Source organism: Athene noctua, chromosome 3 (assembly GCF_965140245.1).
Source record: "Athene noctua chromosome 3, bAthNoc1.hap1.1, whole genome shotgun sequence".
NCBI classification, from domain to species: Eukaryota; Metazoa; Chordata; class Aves; order Strigiformes; family Strigidae; genus Athene; species Athene noctua.
The window spans coordinates 72797739-72820229 of record NC_134039.1 but is presented as its reverse complement, the minus strand read 5'-3'; the positions used below and the strand labels follow the sequence as shown (position 1 = coordinate 72820229).

At 41.1% G+C, this 22491-nt stretch overlaps 1 protein-coding gene across 3 annotated transcripts in view; it reads left to right on the top strand.

The window, feature by feature from the left end:
- Nucleotides 1–1494: 1494 nt before the first annotated feature.
- The window catches only part of PRKAR2B (protein kinase cAMP-dependent type II regulatory subunit beta), a 94289-nt gene continuing 73292 nt past the window's right edge, over nt 1495–22491 (top strand). The window contains exon 1 of one of the 3 annotated variants that reach the window (XM_074903329.1): nt 1495–2088. In XM_074903329.1, the coding sequence (XP_074759430.1) occupies nt 1773–2088 (316 nt within the window). In that variant the 5' untranslated portion in view covers nt 1495–1772. Of the gene's footprint in view, nt 2170–22491 lie in introns of all 3 variants that reach the window. The other 2 variants (XM_074903330.1, XM_074903327.1) reach the window with 2 other exon arrangements.

The following is a 22491-nucleotide window of genomic DNA, read 5'->3' as shown; positions in this document are numbered from 1 at the left end:
CCCTGCAGAGAGAAATGAAGCCACAAGATGTTGCTCAAAGGTATTCCACAACTCCATTGGCAGAGGTGTCTCTTGCCTGCTGCAGGGCAGCAATATCACCCACGCATGCATGGATCACTCACTTCACTAATTAGCTTGGTCTCTAACACTTTGAAGATCCAGTTTGTGAACCAACGTCTGTAAGAAAATGTGTACACAGGAGGCATTGGGTTGCACTTGGAAACCAATTTAAAAAGGCTTTGAGATCCAGATCTGTGTGAAAAGCATCATAAGGATTGCTGTATTTTGTTGTCATGTTACTTTCTTGAGGTCAGGTCTTTTAGTCTCTTGCTACTACAAATTTGAATTTTGACTGCTTATCTTTCCCTAAACCCTTGTGAAGTGTATTTCGAGGCAACTTGAGTCATCCTGAATGTTTAGTGAAATCAATTACCAAACAGCCAAGTAGTCTCAACCTGAGACTTTTTAGCAGTTAATTTGCTTGGTGTATAAAAATATGACTCTAACAGATATTTCTGGAACCCCAAAACATTGGCCAAGCGTTTAAAAGTGATTACGAATCGGGGGGTGATGCAGTTTTCACGCATTCTAAGGATCTCACTTTCAAGAAGCACTTAGTAAAGCCTTATGAAAAACATGGCACCCGTAATTGCTACTTACTTACTGAGAGCATTTAAGCTTCCTGGTGATGACAAGCAGCACCTACTTACCACTGTGCTAAGCAGTCTATGCAGCACGACTTGGAAGAGTGTCTATGCTGAACGTTGACACTAGGCAATGTTTAAATCGGACTCTTTGTTTTTTCATGATTGTTTCTTTCTCCAGATAAATTCTTCGTGGACCTTAGGCAGCCATCCGACAAACAGGATGCGTTTTCTAGCACCACATCACCCCCTCTCATCCTAAATAATATAGATGAATATAAATAGATAGCACATCTATGTATATGAATGACGTGGGGAATATCGTTTAGGTGGTGCATGGCCGTGAGAGCGCACGGTGGCCGTGAGCTACGGAACACCACATCCCCCGCGGGCCTTCCCCGGGCGGGGCCGTGCCCGCTCGTGGCGTCCCCGCCGCTCACCAGCGCGGGTGCCCGGACCCACGGCAGGGGAAAGGCACCCCAAGCCCCGGGGACCCCGGACGCCCCGGAGAGCCGGGAGGCCGCGGCGCCCGGAGGCGGCGGCCCGGCAGGGGAAGGGGGCGTGAGAAGAGCCCGGCGGGCGGCCGGAGGGGCGAACAGCACCCCGGCCAGCTGCCAGGGCTACCTGCCCGCCCCGCCGGGGGTCCGCGGCCGGGCCGGGCGCTCTCCCCCCCTCCCCTCTTTCTTTCTTTCCCTCCCCTCTGCCGCCGGCGGCGCGGGCGGGGGCGCGCTGCGGGCCGCAGTCCCCGGCGGGAGGTTGTCATGGTTTCCCGGGTCACATGTGCGCGAGGTTCCCCCGGCGCGGGGGGAGGAGGCGGCGGGGGCGGGGAGGCTTCAGTCACGGACGGGGCCGCCGCCGCCGCCGCGCCGAGCGTGGGGCGAAGCGGAGCGAGACGCTGCGGCCGCCGCTGCCCGGGAGCCGCTGCCCGCCGCGGGTCCGCCCCCCGCCCGCTCCCACCTGCGCCGCCGCCCGCCCCTTTCCCGCTGCCCACGGGCGATCCGCCGGGCGCGCCTCGTCCCCGGGCTGCGAACCCCCGGCCGCGGGCTCTCCCCGCTCCTCCTCCTCCTCTCCCCTTCCCCTCTCCCTCCCCCTTCCTGGCCAGGCTGCGCCCCCACGGCCGGCCCCGGCATGAGCATCTCCATCCCGGCGGGGCTGACGGAGCTGCTGCAGGGCTTCACGGTGGAGGTGCTGCGGAGCCAGCCCGGGGACCTGCTGGAGTTCGCCCTCCAGTACTTCGGGCGCCTCAAGGAGGAGGCGGCGGCGGCCAAGGCGGCGGCGGCGGAGAAGGAGGCGAGCGGCCGCAAGGCGGGGACCCCCGCGCCCGGCCATGACAGGGGCAGCCAGCCGCCGCGCCGGGCCCCCCCCGACGCCCGCGGGGTCAATTTCGCCGAGGAGCCCATGCAGACCGACTCCGAGAGCGGCGAGGAGGAGGAGCAGTTCCCGGGTAAGGGCCCCCCGCCTCGCCCGGCCCTGGGGGGAAGGAGCGGGCCGGGCGGGGGCGGCTCCCGCGGCTGCCCGGGCTCAGGTGGGCAGCTGGGGCGGGAAGGGAAGGGGCCGGACCCCCGCTTCAGCGTCCTCGCGGCGGTGTGAGGGGCGGCCCCGGGCAGCGGGAGGGCGGCGAGGGCCGCGCACGGGCCCGGCCCCAGCCCCGGTGGCCGTGGGTGGTGCGGGGGATGAGCGCGGGGCCGGGGAGCGGCGGGGAGCGGCGGGGAGCCGGGGCCGCGAGGAGCGCGTTGGCCGCGGCGGCTGGAGCGGGAACGGGAGGAGGCGGCCTCGGCGCCGCACCGCGGGCAGCTCCCCCGTTGCGTTGGTGCCAAACAAGGGAGCCCGCGGGAGGTTTCCCGGCTCCCGCTGCAAACTTTAACCCCCCGGGCTTTTCCCTTTTGTTCAGCGGTGCCGGGCGTTGGGCACAGGTATCGCCCGTCTACAGCTGGGTCGCCTGGGGCGTGTAGGCCTGCAATATTCCTAACAGAAGATCTGTATGGGTCCTTTTTACCAGAGCACAAGAGAGCAAATCTACATTTTGTAATTAGTCCAGTGGTACGTCTACCTTAGGAAACACCTCTCATGGGCATGTTGCTGTATTTACGCGCTTAATTAAGCATTTTACATAGATGTGCTTACGTGTGTTCCAAAAAGCAGAGCACAATTTAAAACCTAATTTCATCTGGAAAGCCAGGTTGAAATTTCCTGCATGGTGGAAGGGCCTATGGAGCAAGCGTAGCTGTGAAGACAGCAAAGAACATATGCAGTATCTTTGTGTCTGAGGGTAACACCTATCTGCACGCAGCTAATGATACCTTATCTCTGTGTGGCTGACAAGGCTTTACTTAAGAGACATGTTAATCCATCATCTGGTCTGGTTCACAGGATGGGTAGTGGCTGTCTCTGAAGGGTGTGTAGTGCTTCGTCTTTGTGTCGTGAGCAGGGTAACCGAAGGCTCAGGCAGTACGGTTAGATGCTGAGAGGTCAGTCAGTAAGGTTAGATGGAGAAGAGAAAGTGTCTAAGCATCTTTATCATTAGCGCTTTTTTTTTTTTTTTTTTTTTTTGAGAACAGCTTGAAATTGGAGTATATCTTATTGGATCATTGAAGTATTCATCCTTCCAGGTCATGCTGCAGGTACATTTGCTTAGTGGAGTAAAGGAGCCAGCTGTTTGCTAGATGAGTGTCAGTGGAGTTTTAAAAATAATGTCTTCTGTGAGTTCTTACCAGGAAAAAATGTAGATGTCTAAGAACTTGCTAAGTTTTCTAAATGCTTTATGTTAAACTGTAAGACAGTTGCCACTCTTTTCATCTGTTCTTCACAGCTATGCCACGTGTATTTAATGAGAATTTGAATCTGTCAATCAGATTCTGCAGACTTATGTGATAATTTTGAACGCTAACGCTGATTATGTGAGATTAGTGAAAATTTGCTGTCTTTGAAAACTGAGATGGTGGTAATGTGGAAGAACAAAATTGTTATCTTAATTCACTAACACTAGATGTGGTTTTCAAACAGACTAATTGGTGAATGGAGAACTGGAATGTTGTGTAGAGGGAAACACAGAAATGTAGCTTGATTTATTAGTGTGTATGTGTTGCATATGTAAAACTTTACAGTTTTTTTTAAGAAGCTTTCTAAGATTTGCTAATGAATACCTGTAAGCAAGATTCTCTAGATATTCTTTTTGTTGTGATCATCAAGAGGGAAAGCCATTATTCTCATTAAGGTCAATATTCTCATTAAGGGACTTGCTAGAATTACTTAGTTTGATTTATGCATTTGTCAAAACCCTTTAAAATATCACATTTTTAAGCCTAATATATTTTGAGAGTTTAATTGTATTATAGCTTGTAATTTCTGTCAGTTGGAGTAATTAATAATTAAAGGTAACAAAACCAGAAATACTTTTGAAACCAGGTGGAAGGTAAATAATAAGTAAGTTTCAGTAAATTATTATTAATAGTGTGCCTGTGTATCTGTGTATTGTGCAGGAGTGTGTATTTAAATTCAAATTTTACATCTGTCCTGAATATGTATTCTTTTAAGGTAACGTAACAGTGCATCCACTCAGCCTTTTGTTAATAACTGAAGGCATAACAGCTTGTATTCACATCATTGTTTAATGGGTTTAAACACTAATTTAAAAGCATATTTCTTTTATGCTTTTACTTTCTGGTTCTGTAAGTAGCAATTCTTGAACTTACATTGGGGGGCAATTTTTTCTTCTCTTTTTATTTTCTTCTTTTGCCTTTATGAATAATCAAACTGCTTCTGTATAATCAATTTGCCCTGTTTGTCTACTGCTTTCATACAGGAGAGGAAATAAATTGGAAAAGTTTATAAGCAAATGTAAAATAAAAACCTCTGGGAAGGAGCGCAGACCTGGTGGTGGTATCTTTTCTTTGTTAAAGCAGTACACCTGAAATGTCAAGCTGACATTATTCCTTAAATTAATTCAAACAGGATGTTTTTGAGAGCTCCTTGTAAATGCTATTGTCTCCAACCTCCACCCCCAGTACGTGTTTCTAAATACCTACAAGCACTGTAGAGTTCACTGCATTAGTATTAGTTTTGTCCTTGACTTGCATTTTGAAAGGTACATCAGCATTATCCTGTTTCAGAAATGATGAGCTGAGGTATAAGCTGTGTTTAAAAGAAAAAAAGAAAAACATCTATACTCAGGATTAAGAGTCATATGTGAACCATGAATTAAACTTTATCCAGGTCCTTTTCTGTGTGCATTACATCAGCTGCAGAAATCAGATAAAGGTAAAAGCAGTTACCTTGTCTGGAGGAAAAACTTTGTTGTATTGGTGTCGTAGTTCTGAATGGGCACCTGGAGTTAAAGTGACCTCTGAAATACATTCTTTAGGTTCAAAGCATTTAGATTATCCTCTTCTGAACACACTGCTTAATCTGGGAGTGATTTTTAGGTTTTCTAGTTGTTTGGATTTTATATATATATAAAGTTGTCCTACATGGGTGTTTTACCATTAATCAGTGACCACAGCTAATTCCTACTAATGCTAATAGCAATTACTAAATTGAATAGGACATGTACACTAAAATGAGCCCCTTTTTGGCAAATTCTAACTTTTTTAAAGTTTGAAGTGTGTATTTATTGTACTGTGTCTGTAAAATTTGAAAATGCTCATTAAGTTATTTGTTCTTTTACAGATGACCATGCTTTTCTCTTTACATTACCACTTAGATGTCAATGTGCAACTTATTTTGATGAGTAATAACCCATATCATTTATAACAGCTGTTTAAAAATATTTGCTATAGCTGAAAGTTTGTATTTCATCTAGCCTTAATACAAATTTTTACAGATGTTTTTACAGGTAACATTGATGTTCTTTAAACTCAGAAATTGCAGTGCTGTATTTGGTGTCCTGTAGCCTGTTTACTTTGTGGTTCTTTAGTTTAAATTTGTTTTGTTTTGTTTTTTTCTCAAGATAGTGAAGTATTTTAGAAGGAAAATGCTACAGCTGTCCCTCTCCTTCCCCGTGTGTTGGTTGCTTTGAGTTTCTTCCTTGAAAACTTGAGCTAGAAAATGCACATATCTATCTCTGCTTTACTCAATGATTATGTTCAGATAATACTGCTTAGGTAAAACATATATGCTATTTTACAACATCAATGTTAAAGGCACATCTTTATTGCCTTTATTCAGTCTGAATTGCTTTACATACATGCTGTTCATACAAATTTAGAAAATGTATCTTAACTGTAGAAAGCAGACCATTGGACAAAACTTTGCACACAACCACATCCATGCCAGCTTTGTGATGATAAATGGTACTTCATCAGTTCTGTTAACCTTACTTACAGTTTTCTTCCTGAAATGAAACAAAACCAGAAAGCACTGAACGGTTTATAACCTTCCTGCAGGTTGTCATGCAATGATAATGGGTAAATTAGACCAGTGGAAGGTGCCAATAAGAGGCAGTATAAAATTATGTATAGGTTGTAGTAGGATATAATTAAATCAGGAACCGTATAGAAAAATGTGAATTTCTTAAAAATATGTATATTCAGATTAAAATCTGGATTACGATGCATAGTGTCTGAAACATTACTATCTAATGTGTGCTTAGCTGACTTTAGGAATGAAGTTTTAATAGTATCTATACTCACTCAGCTGAAATATAAAAAGAAATAATGCATTATTTGTATGGTTATACAGAGAAACTTAATAAGACCCAGGCTGGAGGAGCCTTACTGTGGATGCAATTAGGAAAAGAGAAGTTTCCAGTTACGGGCGAGTCCTTTGAGAACATGTGAGCATGGCGTTGTTGGTGCACTCCTTGGCAAGGCTTTGGGCTGTATCTCCTTGCACTTTTCCAGACTGTCTGCTGTGGTTCAGAGCATAGCATGTTTAAGAGACCATTCAGGATGGGGTTTTGGGAAAAAGAAAGCTTCTGGGAAGGAACAGAATTTTAGCTGCATTGATGGGTGCCTTGCTGGTTCAGTGGGCCTTGGAGGTCAGGGGATGGCTACTGGCTGCTTTTCTCTGGTGGTATATGCAGTCACAAACCCACAAATCTTTAAATCCTTGCTGTAAATCTTTAGAATAATGGAGCTCTTTGAAATATGGTTTCTGGTATTTTTGACAGGACCAAACTATATTTTATTTCTGCTAAGAGTTATTTCAGAAAGCAAACCTGAGCAGGTTGGCTGTTAGTCTTTGTTTTCTTTTTAAAATTAAAAAAAAATAATTCCTTAATCTGACCCAGGTGTTTTATTCAGTTTATGAGAACTTCCATCCAAAAACTTAGTTTGAAAAAATTATAAGCAACTAAAAATGTGAACTTGTAATGGGTAACATTTAGTAGTCTTTGTAGTAATGAGTATTGTTCCCTCTCAGACATGCATACATTTGTGATTGTAGATTAAAAGCATACTTTTGCTATAACCATTTTTTAAAGAAAAAGTATGTTTGTATTAAGAATTTAATTGCAATGATAGCAGCCTCCACTCAAAAGTATGTATGTATCCCCATTCAACATAAAAGCATGCGTGAGTGAAGGTGTCCCTGCTGGCTATTATTTTGTTAAAGTTTGTGTCTGTATATTTAAGAGAAGCAGGAGACAATTTAAGAACAACAGGACAGAAAAGTAGTAGAACTATGCCAAAAACATTTGAATTTATCTCTAGTTTCTTTTTCTCTAAAGAAACAACTTGAAATTGATTGTGGCTGACTGCTCAGCTCAGAAAAAGAGAACAGCATTATTAATTCAGTAAATAGAGGAAGACATAAAATTTTGTTGCCATGAGTTTGTAATGATTGTGTTATGAATGGTGAGGTAAAAACAATGTCAGTACTAACATTTGCACACTACCACTCTGTTTCTTGCATGTATCATATCTGTTTTAAAGGAAAACTGGCTTCATCAAGAGTACTCTAGAAGTTTTGTGTCACTTGCTGAATTTGGTTCTCAAAGGAACCTTACCATTTTGTTTCCCATTTTACTCCTGTTTATGCATTTACACGAATGAAAAAACAATTACTTTTTTTTTTAGTGAACAGAATAAAGATGTATCCATGGACACTAAGAAAGTGCCTGTTTTGAGAATTTACTCCTATTGAGAAGTTATAAAAAACCATCATGGCCTAGCATTTGTAACCTGCACAGAGGTGCTTCGTGCATCTATCAGTAACTTAAGCTTGGTTTAATACATATATATCTCAGGGTTTAGCCCCAATCTCTTATGCAAAAGTATTTCTCTTCTCTAGTTCTGGCCAGTGAGAATCCTCAGTCTGAGGGAAATATACCTTAAATAGTCAAATCTCTGCAGATTTATGGGTCTTAGCTGCTCCTGTAAATCTGGAACATATGGTTTAGAAATCACATGTTTAGGTCATAAGGTACAGATTAATCAAGGTACAGGCTGCTGCCCTGCTTCTGGTTTTCCAGTATCAAAGATGACCTCTAGATTGGGAAATCTCATTTGTTGGGACAGTGATGAAAGAAAGAAGAAGGCAAGGTAGAAGACAGGACATAAAGGCAGAAAAGGAGGAGTCAGCATGTGGTAAGGAAAATGCAAAGGTAAGAGTAAGGAGGAGGGACAGAACTAAAGTAAGAGGAGGAAGATAAAGGAATAGAGAACACATGTGAGAGGGAGAGCATTAAATTCTCTGCTCTTATTTTCTCTACCCAGTTATACCCCTGCTCTCCTCATGTATACATCCCAAATCTATGTCTTGACTTTTCTTTGAACATTTTTTTTTGGCTTATGAATGTATTTCAGAAGAGCATAAATGCAAACTTAAATTAGTGGTCAATGCATTGTATATGAACTTGGTCATCTGATGCTGAGAGATCTTTTAAATATTTTGGCATGGTCATTTGTCATATTACCATGCCTGGAGACTCAGAACACTTATATTCTAATGAGCATGTATTCTAATCAAAGTTTCAACTCAAGTTTTCCATGGAGAATCCAGATTGTCCTCAATCATTTTGTGTTTCATAAAACAACAGTAGGAGTTGTCATCAAGAAAGTCAATAGGCACGAGGGTACAGCTGCAGTCTTCACAGAGAGTTAAGATGATTCTGGTGCTGATGCAAAAATGAAATACTGAATAGTACATAACAAACAATTTGTAAAATGTCCCTTTCTTTAGTGCTTAAAAACTACAGTGGTTATTTCACCATTTTAACAGGAATGCCTGAACATCATGCTATAGAAAACCTATTCCCACACAGGTTTAAGCTCTTTTTTTGAGCTTCAGGTGAGTGTAATTATAGAGAAGTTCTGTGCTTTAAAAAGGTGAGTGATTTTTAAAAAGTGAATGTAGAAAGGAGAAGGCTTTGAAAAAAGAGCCATTTAAAACGGCTCAGTATGCTGCTGGAGTAGGTATTGATGCTCATGAATTAGAAGAAAAAGAGGTGATCTTGCTAGGGATGATACATTTATCACATAGTCTTTCTTTATGTTGTAGGTTGTTACATGGGTGTGAGTGCATAAAACATGAAGTCCATGTTACTGCACGCTAGGTAAATCTGTTAAAAACATTATGTACATCTATAAGTAGATATTACTACTGTAAACATTATCAATTATAGTATTGTTTGATTGCAGTCTTATGAGAATTCTAAAGGAAATACATACTTTTTTTTTTTTTCCTTTGGGACATTGAATGATGACACAGATAACTAGATAGCTTTATGTAGAGGTTTTATGCTGAAAACCCTTATACTTTTGGGGAACCCTTTCATGCTAACCTTTCACTTGTTGCGTAGGAATAATAACCTGTTTACTTCATGGAACTGAACAGGATGTTCTTACTGTGAATTTTGATCATGACAAGTAATTGCAAACCTTTTTTTTAATAAAATACGTTTTTGTTCTATACATCAGTTTTCAGTCATAGTACTAAACAAGATGTTGTTGGAAAGAGTGATCTTTGGCTTTGTCCTTTGTTTCCTCTTCATTTGTTACTTTTCTAACTGACAGATGTTATTACATTGTTCCTTGAAGAAAGGCTTCATGTTTATCAATTTTATTTTTCATTTGAAAAGCTCTATTTCAAGGTTTTGTGCATTTGGTGATAAACATAGTAGAAGTACTCGCACAGAATTTCTATTCATGCGTAATACACGAACCCAGATATAAATTGATACAGCAAGTCACCTAGAAGACGTACAGTTTTGGGGCTACATCAGAAAGGTGATGTTAATCAAATGTCCAGTGCCTCATTCATCATATTAAATGATACCATGTCACACAAAAAAGTGTGAGATCTGAAATGAAGGAGGATGTAGTGTAGACAGGCAAGGGTATCTGAAGTGCATGGGAGTAAAACACAGGTTGTAGGCACAAGGTATCCACATAGTGAACTGAACAACAGGCATATGGCAGTTTGCCATCCTTTCTATAAAAGGCATCCTTTTAAGCATCACTGCTTAGAAAAGTAATTTACAGACCACAGATAAAATGAGGAAATTATCAGGAGTGAAACAATACAAAAAATCAAAATTTTAATTTAGTCAGCCTTGCCTTATTGTACTATAACACTCTGAATAATGGAAGGTAGAGTGGTTAAAAAACATGCTGTAACAACAGAGTGTTTTTCACTTGTATGTTTGCCTCTTAAATTGCTCTGCTTAATGATATTAATATTAAGAAAAAATCATCAGAGCAAGAATTTGAAGCTGAGAGCTTGGGCAGGTAAAAGCTGGTAATGAGAACAGCTTTCTTACACATACTGTTCCAGTTATTTGACTAAAGTGGTTTTTGTAAAGCTGGGCTGAAAGGGCCAATTAGTAAATATTATGAAGACTTCCTTAATGGAGGGACTAGAAAATTACTGTATAAAATAGATTTTGAAAGGAGGAGAAGTAACATGATCTTTCCTGCTCAGAGTTGTTCCAAATACCATCCTGCTTGTATAAAGACCTTTATAACAGCATCAACCCCTTCTGAATCCCTGTGATGCAGACATGTGTTTTTATAGTGTTAGTCTCTTCATAGTATAACTTTTTAGCAGACATGTATTGTAAAACATACCAGACAGGAAGAGAAGAAATCCTTGCCCAACACTGGAAAGAAAACATTCCTTGCAAAGCCTCAGTATAGACTATAAATAAAAGATGTACAGAATCCTCAGTGTTGGGATGAATACAAGCTGGAACCAAGTGTAAACATTCAGACTTGCTAGCCTGAGAGCACAGACTGAAAGGTTTGGTATGCTTTCCCATTTTGATTTTAATGATAGATTTGTAATGCTAATGTGAAAAATAAAATCTGTTGCCGTGAATTATAAGACACTTGTAACTTGCAGGGTATAGATCAACTTGAACTCAAGCTGTCCATGACAGCATTGTTACGACATTTTTTTGGATGACCCCACAAATGAGTATATATTGTCATTGCACTGATCTGGTACTTCCAATTTGTTTCCCTTTACTTTCTACCACTGAACTTGTTCCCTTTTGGATCTTCTCTCTGAAGCTGTAACACATCATTGATGCTTACAGAACTCCATCATTAGGCCAGTAAGTACCTTAGCTAAAAACTGCAGACTGATGTCCCAAATCCTTTAAATAGGTGTTGGTCAAGAAATTTTTAAGCTTTGCTTTTTAAGGTCTTGCAAATGAATGTCTACAAGCTATTAAGTATGTTTAAACACTCTTCCTGTATTAACAAGGGTTAAGAGCTCTAATGGCAAAAACTTTGTCCAGTGCAGAGATGGAATTATTCTGGGATTTCTTGTTCTCTTCCAAAACAGTGTTTGTGATACTCATCACACAGTCAGAAATAAGTAAGATGTGTACTATAGACATGTGTTAAAATTTTCTTAAGGCTTTAACTACAATGTTTTCTATCATTCTAATAAATGATTTCTAATAATTTTTTCATCAGGAGTTTTGAAAAATGCAGATTCTCAATAACAGACACTATTAAACATTAGAGGGACAGATTTATTTTTTTTTATTTACAGTTTTGCTTAGTTTCTGTTGAAATTGAGGAGTTAGGATCCGGTACCTTTATAGATCGGTTTCTTCATGAGTCTCTTTAGTATTAGACCCAGTCATCATTTTATCTTCTGTTGAGGTTTTTTCCTGTCTTTAATGCATAGTGTTTTCTCTTTCCAGCCATTTCGTTCAATACCTCTTAGTAATGTTCAGACATCTTTCTCTAAAAGCCATCTTTTAGCTGATAATTTATCTGTCTCTATTGGTTTTTAAAAGGTACTCAAAACATAAGAAACTCTAATCTACCCTTCACCACTACATTATTTAAGCATTTGTGAGGCAATTTAAATATAAAGTTAACAGCCTGCCTTCCTTCCTGTTGCTTCAACCTACAGGAAATATTATTTAATGGCCAAAACACTTGGTCTGAAATTGGTCTGAAAGAAGATAGATGGTTATTTATTCTTAGGTACTACTACCTTCAGATCTTGGTAAAAATTTATCTGCAGTATTTATCTGCATATCTCCCTTGCTAATCTGTCAGTTTTGTCTTCTACTGGAATGTAGCTGCTGCTGTCAGTTGAGGTGGGTGTAGATGTAGATTCATTTCCATTAACCACCATGCAAAAAGAAGTATTTGCTCTTCTGGTTATGCTTTCTTAAGAACACTAATAAAATTGAGTCACTGTTTTAAGTGCACCCTAGTTTACTGTCTATCTGGAATATCCTGTCATATGAACATGGCCCGTCTATAATTATTTCAGGTTATGGCCTCAAAAAATTGAAAAAAGAAGAGAAACAATGTCATGCTGTCTCTAAGCCCATCCTTTAAATCATTGCATTCAGCACAGTTGAAGGTTTTGGGATGTGTAAGGAAGTCTTCGGATCTTCAGAAGTGTCAGTCAAAGAACAGGGGGAGCTTGTGAGAGAAAGGTATGCTTTCCATGCAAACGTGTAGACATTTGTACTTTTCTCTGTTTTTGGGGAGTTTTGGGAGTGTAGCACAGCCTCTAGAGTAAAGTTTATTAACGTGAACTTCTGAAAATACTGGTAGAAAGACCTGATTTTCATATTACTGCCAAAATTGGATGTCACAGAACCATTTCCACCAGAGAGAGGGTTTTTCTGGGGAGGTTCTGTGGAGCACAAGAGTAAAGCAATGAGTTGCAACCTACTTCTTTCAACTTAGCTATCTTTTTTTTTTTTTTTTTTAAATGATCTTTCTCAAACACTGGTTTAAAAAAAAAAAAAAGAAAAAAATGGTAGTAAGAGCGTAAAAGAAAGTAACAGCATTTTTGTTTTTCACCTTTTGTTGCTTTTAAGAGTGTATCAAGTGTTTTGTTTTCCTTCTTTTGCTTTTTGCAATATGTGAAATTAAGAAGGTTGCTTGATCTTCTATTTATACAGAAGCTCAATCAGTGGCTAACATCCATTTGCCTTGTTTTGAGATAAAGGCTTATTTGCAGTTCTGCTTGACAGTAATGGAAGATAAACCACAGAAATGTGTGTTGATCACACTTCTCAACTGAAAGGAGACGGGTTGATATTTACAATTCTATCATGACAATCACTGTCTTTGTAGCTGTAATGCCAGATAATGGAAGACAATCTGAGAGTGAGTTGAAGTAAGGTGCATGTATGGGCCTTTTGGAAGAAGAGGGAGGTTCTTTTGGATCTAGATCGTTGTAGTCATCTTGATATAAGCCTGTACCTCATTGGGTGCTTACTGGAACATATATTTTTATGTTAGAAAAACGTTTTTATGTCAAACTATGGGAGAATTCTGCCACTATAGCATCTGAATCCTTGAAAGAATCAGAACAAAGCATGCAGATGAACTTCAAAAAAGAAACGTCCTGAAATCCTACAGGTTAAGGATCCTCTTAGCACTTCTCCCTACTAAAGCAGGCCATTTGTCACCTATTCTGGCTCGGAGGTGACAAACCCCAGGTCCCTTTTTGGGGAGCTGGTCCGTGGTCCCTCCCCTTGGGCGGATGCTGTCCAGGCGGGCAGTGCTAGAGGCCCCGCCGGCAGGCCAGGCACCACTGCAGTGGGGGAATTCAGCCACTGAGCAAAATTATTTTTGTTCTTCTCACATGCCTAGAGTTTTCTGTACTTTCTAAGATGTGTTTTACTTCTGAGGAAGTTGGCTGTGGTAGTCAGTACATTGCAATCCAATGTCTCACCTTCAACCTTTATTGCAAGTTCCTCTTCAGTGGATTTTTTTTTTTTTCCTAAGCTTTGATATTTTATTTCCTGAAGCTATTATGCAGTTGCTTGTGAAGAACTAATAAAACAGACTCCACGGCACTGAACATACAAACTGGCACATGCCTCTATTGTTTCTTTAAATTTCTTCATGGTGTGAAGTTATTCCAATACTCTGGTTGGTTGATATGTGTTCTGTTCAGTTGGGGTAAAAGCAAAACAAAACATGTTTTATGGTCTGAAAGAGCCAGTTGGTGTATGACATGAAGTGTGTATCATACCCTTTAAACATTTAGTTTTATCTGGGGAGCATGTTACTTAAGGTACATTACAGTGTTCAGGTAGGGGCAGTACCCGAGTTGTGGTTCAGAGCCATCTCATACTGATGTTCAGAGCTGTCTAATACTGATTAGCTGGCTGGCAGGCCAAAGGAGGCAGCCCAGTACTGAATTTATGTGACTTTTTCTTCAGTTTGGTTCTATCAGTTTGGTTCTACCAGTTTGGTATCCGCTACTAATTTTCACAAATTAGTAGGAGCTTCTTTCCTTTGAGGCTTTCTTCATTATTAAATTTAATTGAAATTGTTCAGCAGGTTCAGAAGCCACTACAAACAAGCAGATGGATAATGTTCTGGTATAAACTTTCCTTGATTTCTTTTTGCCTTGGTTCATAGAACTTGTCTTGAAATGAGGTGGTTACTACTGACAGCAATTAATAGCAACAGAGCATGCAATAGGCCTTATTAATTGCCTTTTTTTTTTTTTTTTTTCCTAGGAATTGGTATATGACTTACAAAATTAAATTACTCTTGTTTATAGTTTTTTAATGGCTTGTGCTGAAACTAATTTAAAATTGACAGGTCAGGTTCTGTGCAAGCATAGTTTCTTTCTAAGAATCAAGAATAGAAACATAATTGCTATTACACTTATGGCAGTTATGTGTTACTGTAACCCACACTCAGAGAGTAATAGGGGTCTGGTTATTGCTGAAAAGTATTTCTCTGATTCTTTTGGTTTGTTTTCATTTGAAAAATGTACAAACGTCAGAATATAAACACATGCACTGTTTTAAAAATGTAAAGGCAGAGCCAAGAAGATTTACGCATTCATTCCGGAAACCCTGCTTTATATTTACTTCTGGCTAGGAACTGACTGTTTAACTTGTGTTCTGCATTTTAGGACAAAACAGTTTACCGAACTGTAGAACTCCCCCCCCCCACCCCCTCCCTTTTAATTTTTTTTTTAGGTGAAGGGATGAATTTAGCTTTCATCTCAGTGTTAGAGTTTTTTTCTGGCGTATCTTTTAGGTAGTAAAGTTTGTTTTCTCTGTAAAACTAGCCTCATACTTTTTCTTGCACAAATTGTGTATTAGAGATTTGACAGTTGCAGTGTTTTCTAAAGATATCTTTAGACAACTTTAGAAGTTAACAGTGTAGTTTATGTTTGACATTGGTTTCTGTGTTTATGAAGTGAGGAATCAAATAGATATAGCTGATTGTACTTTAGGGAGTGGGAAGAAGGTTGAAGTTTTGTAGTCTGTAATTGGAAAGTCAAACAAATTCCAGTTAGACTGTGAGATGGAACTTGCCACTGGATATAAAACTGTCACTTTTTTCTGTTTATATTGAAAGGAAGTTTAATCATAGTTCACAATTAAAAAAAAAATTTTTTTTTGGTGATCAGTAGTTTTGATTTCTGAGATAATATGTATTACTGTTATTTGACTGCTGTTTTCTATTGGTCAGAGCCTACATACTTTATGCAAGTGGTTTGATTTCTAAGTAACCTCTTGTTTTAATAGCAAAATGGAAAATTCGGCTCTGGAGCTGTGAAACAAATGAAAGACATGTTAGTCAGAATTATTGGCATGTCTGTAAAACCAGACAGCATTCATCTATAATACTTCTAGAAATTTTAAGGTCATTACACAGGAATGCCCACAGGGCCTATGGAATGATATGCTTTGGAAAATACATACATGTCTGTTTTTATAGGCTGGCCTGCTGAAGCTCTTACAGCTCTTGAAGTCTGTCAAGTTAGTGATAAACACCTTTTTAAATGAGTGTATATGGTCCAGTATAGTGACTGAGGGCAACTTTTCCCATATCCTACCAGTCGTATGAGATACATTTATTTTTCACAATTTTTAAGTATTTAAATACTCTGTGGGTCTGGATGAAATCCACAAGTCAAAGGAATTTGGACTGAAGGCTAAGGTTTGGTCTTTTCTAATCTCATCCCTTGATAATCATCCTTTAAGGAAGAAAAATGATCCAGCAATTGCAAATAGGACTCAGAGTTAAGACAAATTGGGTTAGATCTCCATGTATGTCACAATCTTGCTGTGTGTCTGAGTAGTTTGCACTGTGTGCCTTAGCACAGAGTGTAACTTGGTAAAATGAAATGCTTGCCATCCCTATCTTTCAGGAACTTTGTAGCAATATTTGTCTGAAGTGTTGCAAGGGGCTCATGTAGCGTTGTTTGCCTGGAATACTTAAACTCTAGTAGCTAGAGTCCAAGGCTCAGCTGATGCTAAAATTTAAGAAATTTTTCTCTGATGGATCATTTTTCTGGCCAAATATAGAAAATAATGGCTTTATCTTTCACTTAAATGTGCAAGAATACCTGAATAATCAGCAAAGTTCTTGTAAACAGAGGAAACCTATATGGCCTCTTTAGGCTACAAAGGTCACTTATAAAAGGAGTACCAAAACTGAGCAAGCTTTAGTGAATTTTGCCATTGTCCTACATAGATTATATCTGGGCCAGCATCCTTTTTCCAGATTTTATCATAGGAGAGTTCTGGTAAGATTGTTGATAACTATAATATTGTGCTTCAAATGAAGAGAGGAGCATATTCTTAGATGGGCATGAACTCATCTAGGGAGTGTGGGGGCAGAGCCACAGGGTAGACTGGGAAAGGAAACTCCATGTGAGCTTGAGGGAGTAGGAGTGAGCAGGAAAAGGCAAAGCTGTTTGGGCCAGCAGGTGCTTCAAAAGTGATCGGCTGTTGTGGGGAGTGGAACATACTGGAGATGACCTTGGGTAGCTGCATCCCCAACAGCCAGTCCTTCTCAACTGGAGCAGATCACCACAAGCAGAAGCTCACATGAAGCAAACGCAGAACTATCTTGTCTGCACACTGAATAGATTGTGTTGCTTGTCTCATGCTGTCATTTACCAAATAGTTTATACAAAAGACAGTTTGTGGTTATTAATATGGACTCCTGCTATATAACCACTACAGAATCCTACATTAAACCATGTGCTTTTCTGGTCACACTTAACATGAAGGTCAGGTATAGACCCAGCCTATAAAAGGTGAATAAATTTTTGTCTTCTGTCTGTGTTTTTTAAAAACAAAAAGTTGTCCTTGTTTGTATTTTTTTTTAAATCCACTAGTAGGACAACAAGTAGAATTTTTTTTTTCCTTGTCCAAAATGATTTTTGAAAGAAAAATCAGCAGGAGTACTCCTCATCTTCACTTCTAGTGACCTAACATGGAATATAAATTTACATAATGCTTATCCTAAGTTTACAAATTTGAGTATCCTTTAATTTCAGAAACTTTCTGAAGTAGTCTATGCTTTTTAAAAAACTTTTTAAGAAAGCAAGGAAGAAACGTTAGAAATTTGCGAGTAATTTGCAGAAATATATATATATATATTTTTTTTTTTTAGGGTATAATGTAAAGCATGCACATTACAGTAAGTTGGAAAAGAAACTCCAGCCTATCCTTGTGGATGCTTGAATAGTCAGGCCACTGTGTCAGAGCCAGGTGTCTTATCTGCTTTTCAGCATGCTTGCTTGCACGTGGACTTGGCTTCAAGACAAGAGCTTTCAGTGCTTGCCCTTGGAATATGTCATGGCCTGAGGAACGCAGCAGTTTTTTCGGAGGTGTGGGTTGTGAGTCTGACAGGTAGCCATTCAAGCAGACTCATCCCCTAATGTTTGTTTCTTCCTTTTTGATGTAGTCTTGACCTTTTCTGTTTATGTGCTCTAAAAGAAGTAAAATTTCTTGAAAGGCAGTGGAGGTTGGGGGAGGACACTAGATAGGACAAATAGCACTTCATCAGACACAGAGTAAAGTGTTTCTGCCATGTCCCCAAAGCAGAGAGTCTGAGCAAAACTCCAGATCTCCATCTGCATGCGTTGCAAAAGTACAGTACCGAAATCTCAAATTGTCTGCTCGGGTAGGTAACTGTAAATAGACAATATGAAAAAGTGTGTGCTAGATTTCTTGGATGGGTCTAGAGGGAAGGGATATTTGGTCATGATCACATATGTTTGTTATGATTTGTTTTAGCTGTATTTCAGGTAATGGTGTCATTATCAATTGTAATTTTGCTAGGGAATCCAGACTGGGAGCAGAGTAGGTTATTTTTATGAAAAGCTCTCTGGTGGAAGACCATTATTTTATGCCAAGAGTTATTTCATGACTCATCAGCCCATTGGAGAGTTTTGTTATCGACAGTCATGGAAAGCTGGCCCCTGGTAGGAATCTTACAGATAGTTACTGAAGGAAATCAGGACAATGTTCTCAAGCTTCGCTAGCCAGGAGCAGAATGAAACAGGAGTGAAAGTGACTGATGCTGAAGTGCTGCAGTGGATGGCTATAAAATCTTCAGAGAAGATAGACAAGGAAGGAGAGGTGGTGGGATATCCCTGTATGTTAGGGAGTGTTTTGACTGTCTAGAGCTTAATGATGGTGACAATAGAGTTGAATGTTTATGGGTAAGAATCAGAGGGAAGGCCAACAAGGCAGATATCATGATAGGAGTTTGTTATAGACCACCCAACCAAGAAGAAGAGGCAGACAAAATATTCTATAAGCAGCTGTGAGAAGTCTTACAGTCACTAGCTTGTGTCTTCATGGGGGACTTCAACTTATCAGATGTCTGCTGGAAATACAATACATTGGAGAGGAAACAGTCTAGAAGGTGCCTGGAGTGTGTGGAAGATAACTTCCTAACACAGCTGGTGAGTGAGCCAACTAGGGAAGGTGCCCCACTGGACCTGTTGTTGGAAAACAGAGAAAGACTTATGAGTGATGTGATTGGAGGTCGTCTTGGGCATAACAATCATGAAATGCTAGTTTTAGATTCTCGGAGAAGTAAGGAGGGGTCAGCAGAACTGCTACCTTGGACTTCTAGAGGGCAGACATTGGCCTGTTTAGGAGGCTGGTTGACAGAGTCCCTTGGGAGACAGCCCTGAAGGGCAAAGGAATCCAGGAAGGCTGGACATCCTTCAAGAAAGAATTCTTAAATGTGCAGGATCAGGTTGTCCCCGTGTGCTGAAAGATGAGCTAGTGGGGAAGAAGACCGTCCTGGCTGAACAGAGAGCTTTGGTTGGAATTCAGGATGAAGAGGAGAGTTTATGACCTCTGGAAGAAGGAGCAGGCAACTCAGGAGGACTACAAAGATGACATGAGGTTAAGCAGGGAGAAAATTAGAGGGGCCAAAGCCCAAATAGAACTAAATGTGGCTACTGCCATAAAAAAACAAACAAACAAAAAACAACAAAAAAAACCAATAAAAAATGTTTCTATAAATACATTAGCAACAAAAGGAGGGCTAAGGAGAATCTCCATCCTTTACTGGATGGGGGGGGAAGCATAGTGACAAAGGATGAGGAAAAGGCTGAGGTTCTTTTTACCTTCTTTGCCTCAGCCTTTAATAGTAAAACCAGTTGTTCTTTGGGTACCCAGCCCCCTGAGCTGGAAGACAGGGATGGGGAGCAGAATGAAACCCCCATAATCCAAGGGGAAATTGTTAGTGACCTGCTACACCAGTCTACGGGGCTGGATGGGATCCACCCAAGGGTACCGAGAGAGCTGGCAGAAGTGTTCACTGAGCCACTTTCAATGTTTTATCAGCAGTTCTGGCTAATTGGAGAGGTCCCAGTTGACTGGAGGTTAGCAAATATACCACCCATCTACAAGAAAGGCTGGAAGGAGGATCCAGTGAACTACAGACCTGTCAGTCTGATCTTGGTGCTGGGGAACTTTATGGAGATTATCTTGAGTGCCATCACATGGCACATCATACAGGACAACAAGATGCTCAGGCCCAGTCAGCATGGGTTTATGAAAGGCAGGTCCTGCCTGACAAACCTGATCTCCTTCTATGACAAGATGACCTGCTTAGTGGGTGAGGAAAGGGCTGTGGATGTTGTTTACCTTGACTTTAGTAAAGCCTTTGACACCATTTCCCACAGCATTCTCCCAGAGAAACGGGAATGGCTTGGATGGCTGTACGCTTTGCAGGGTGAAAAACTGGCTGCATGAGCAGGCCCAAAGAGTTTTGGTGAATGGAATTAAATCAAGTTGGCAGCCAGTCATAAGTTCCCTAGGGGTCAGTATTGGAACCAGTTCTGTTTAATATCTATCAGTGATCTGGACAAGGGGATCAAGTGCACCCTCATTAAGTTTGCAGATGATACCAAGCTCGGCTGGAGTGTTGATCTGCTTGAGGGTAGGAAGATCTACAGAGGGATCTGGACAGGCTGGAGCAATGGGCCGAGGCCAGTTGTATGAGGTTCACCAAGTCTCGGTGCTGGGTCCTGCACTTGGGTCACAACAACCCCATGCAGCGCTACAGGCTTGGGGAATTGTGGCTGGAAAACTGCCTGGTGGAAAAGGACCTGGGGGTGTTGGTTGGACAGCCAGATGGATATAAGTCAGCAGCGTGCCCAGGTGGCCAAGAAGGCCAATGGCATCCTGGCTTGTGTCAGCAATAGCATGGCCAGCAGGGACAGGGAAGTGATTGTCCCCTGGTACTCAGTATTGGTGAGGCCACACCTCCAATACTGTGTTCTGTTTTGGGCCCCTCACTGCAGGGAAGATGATGAGGTGCTGAAGCATGTCCAAAGAAGGGCAGTGAAAGCTGGTGAAGGCTCTGGAGCACATGTCTTATGAGGAGCAGCTGAGGGAACTGGGGTTGTTGAGTCTGGAGAAAGGGAGACTTAGGAGACCTTATCGCTCTCTACAACTACCTCAAAGGAGGTTGTAGCAAGGTGGGTGTTGGTCTCTTCTCCCAATAGAACAAGAGGAAATGGCCTCAGGTTGCACCAGGGGAGGTTTAGATTGGATATTAGGAAAAATTTCTTCACTTGAAAGGGTTGTCAAGCATTGGAACAGGCTGCCCAGGGAGGTAGTTGAGTCACCATCCCTGGAGGTATTTAAAAGACTTGTGAATGTGGTGCTTAAGGACATGGTTTAGTGGTCGACTTGACAGTGTTAGGTTTACGGTTGGACTCGATGACCTTAAAGGTCTTTTCCAACTCTAACAATTCTATGATTCTAAGTTTACTTAAAACAGATGCGTCTTTTCAAATGCTGCCCAAACTACTGTGCAAAATGGAGTAGCACTGAAAAATTCAGTACTCGCTATTACTAAACATCTCTGTTCTCCACAAAAAATGGAGACATAAGGCATAATGGGAATTAGTTTTACATCATCTCATAGAATGCTTTTAATGATATTGCAGTGTAAGAAGAAACAAATGAAAGAAGAAAACCACCCTTTTTCTGGGGTGGCATTGTTCAGGTGCTATCAGTAATCTGTTTCACACTAACATAACAGAAGGTACGGAAGGTAAGTTGGTATCTGAATCTTCCTTTGCCACTCCTCACCTCTCTTGTCCAAGTCGATTGGTTCAGAACAGAAAAGGCATCCTAATAACCTGTCCATAAAGTCTGTTCAGACTGGGATCTCTTTGACCTCTCCATTCTCTTGAGAAATTAGTTACTTCGTCTCAAAGGTTCCATAATTGACACACAGGTACTGACTCAATAAGACGCAGTTTGAGAAGAAAGACTAGATTCATAAAGGGGGTCAAGTAACAACATTTGGTATCATTATGCACAAATTTTATCATTGGGGCACAAAAATCTCCACAGGAAATTAGGCAACTGAGCTCACTGTTCATTCTCTATACATATATATTCTGTGTAGTCTGGGCTATAATCCTAGAATGTTCTTTGGAAAGTTCTGAGTTCTTACCATGGAAGAGTAAAACAGTCCGAGATGAATGCAGGCCTGGAAAAAGAACCTAAACAAAGGCATTGTACCATATGTTATTTCCTGTCATTTGTGTCTTGGCACTGGGACAGTAACATGCAGCAGCATGGGTCTGTGTTTGATCATGGTCATACAAATGCTGGCACAGTTGTATCATGACTGAGTACAAGACAGATTCTGTGCTGTGCTACATACTATACTGTGAGGTACAATGTGTTCTGCATTTGTGAGAAGATGGATAGCTGATGATGGGGTATCATGTTCCAAAACTGAGAGTTGGCCATTCGGAGGAGAATTTCAGGATCAGGATGGTGGTGATCGTGGAAATGAGGTCCATGTTCTGCTTGCCCTTTGTTCAGCAGGTAGCTGTCGTGAGGCAATGGGTACAAGGGAGAGTGCTGCCTGGTCACTTGGAAAGTGGTCATCACTCATTCCCACCATTCTTCACCTGCCCAGTTCAGGGGAAGATGACAGCCAGTGCAATTTGGGAGGTGCCATTTGTGAGATTCTCAGTCGGTGTCTTTCTGTGCAACAAACACATAAGATAATGGACTTTGCTTACATAAGTTTCTGCAGCTCTTTAGGCATTGTTGACAGGATGTGCACAGGATGGGTTTATGTGGTGCTTTTTTGTGTGGTTCTTTATCAATAGGGAGGACAATACTTTGTTTTATTGCAAGTCATGGTAGCTCATTATTGATGGATTT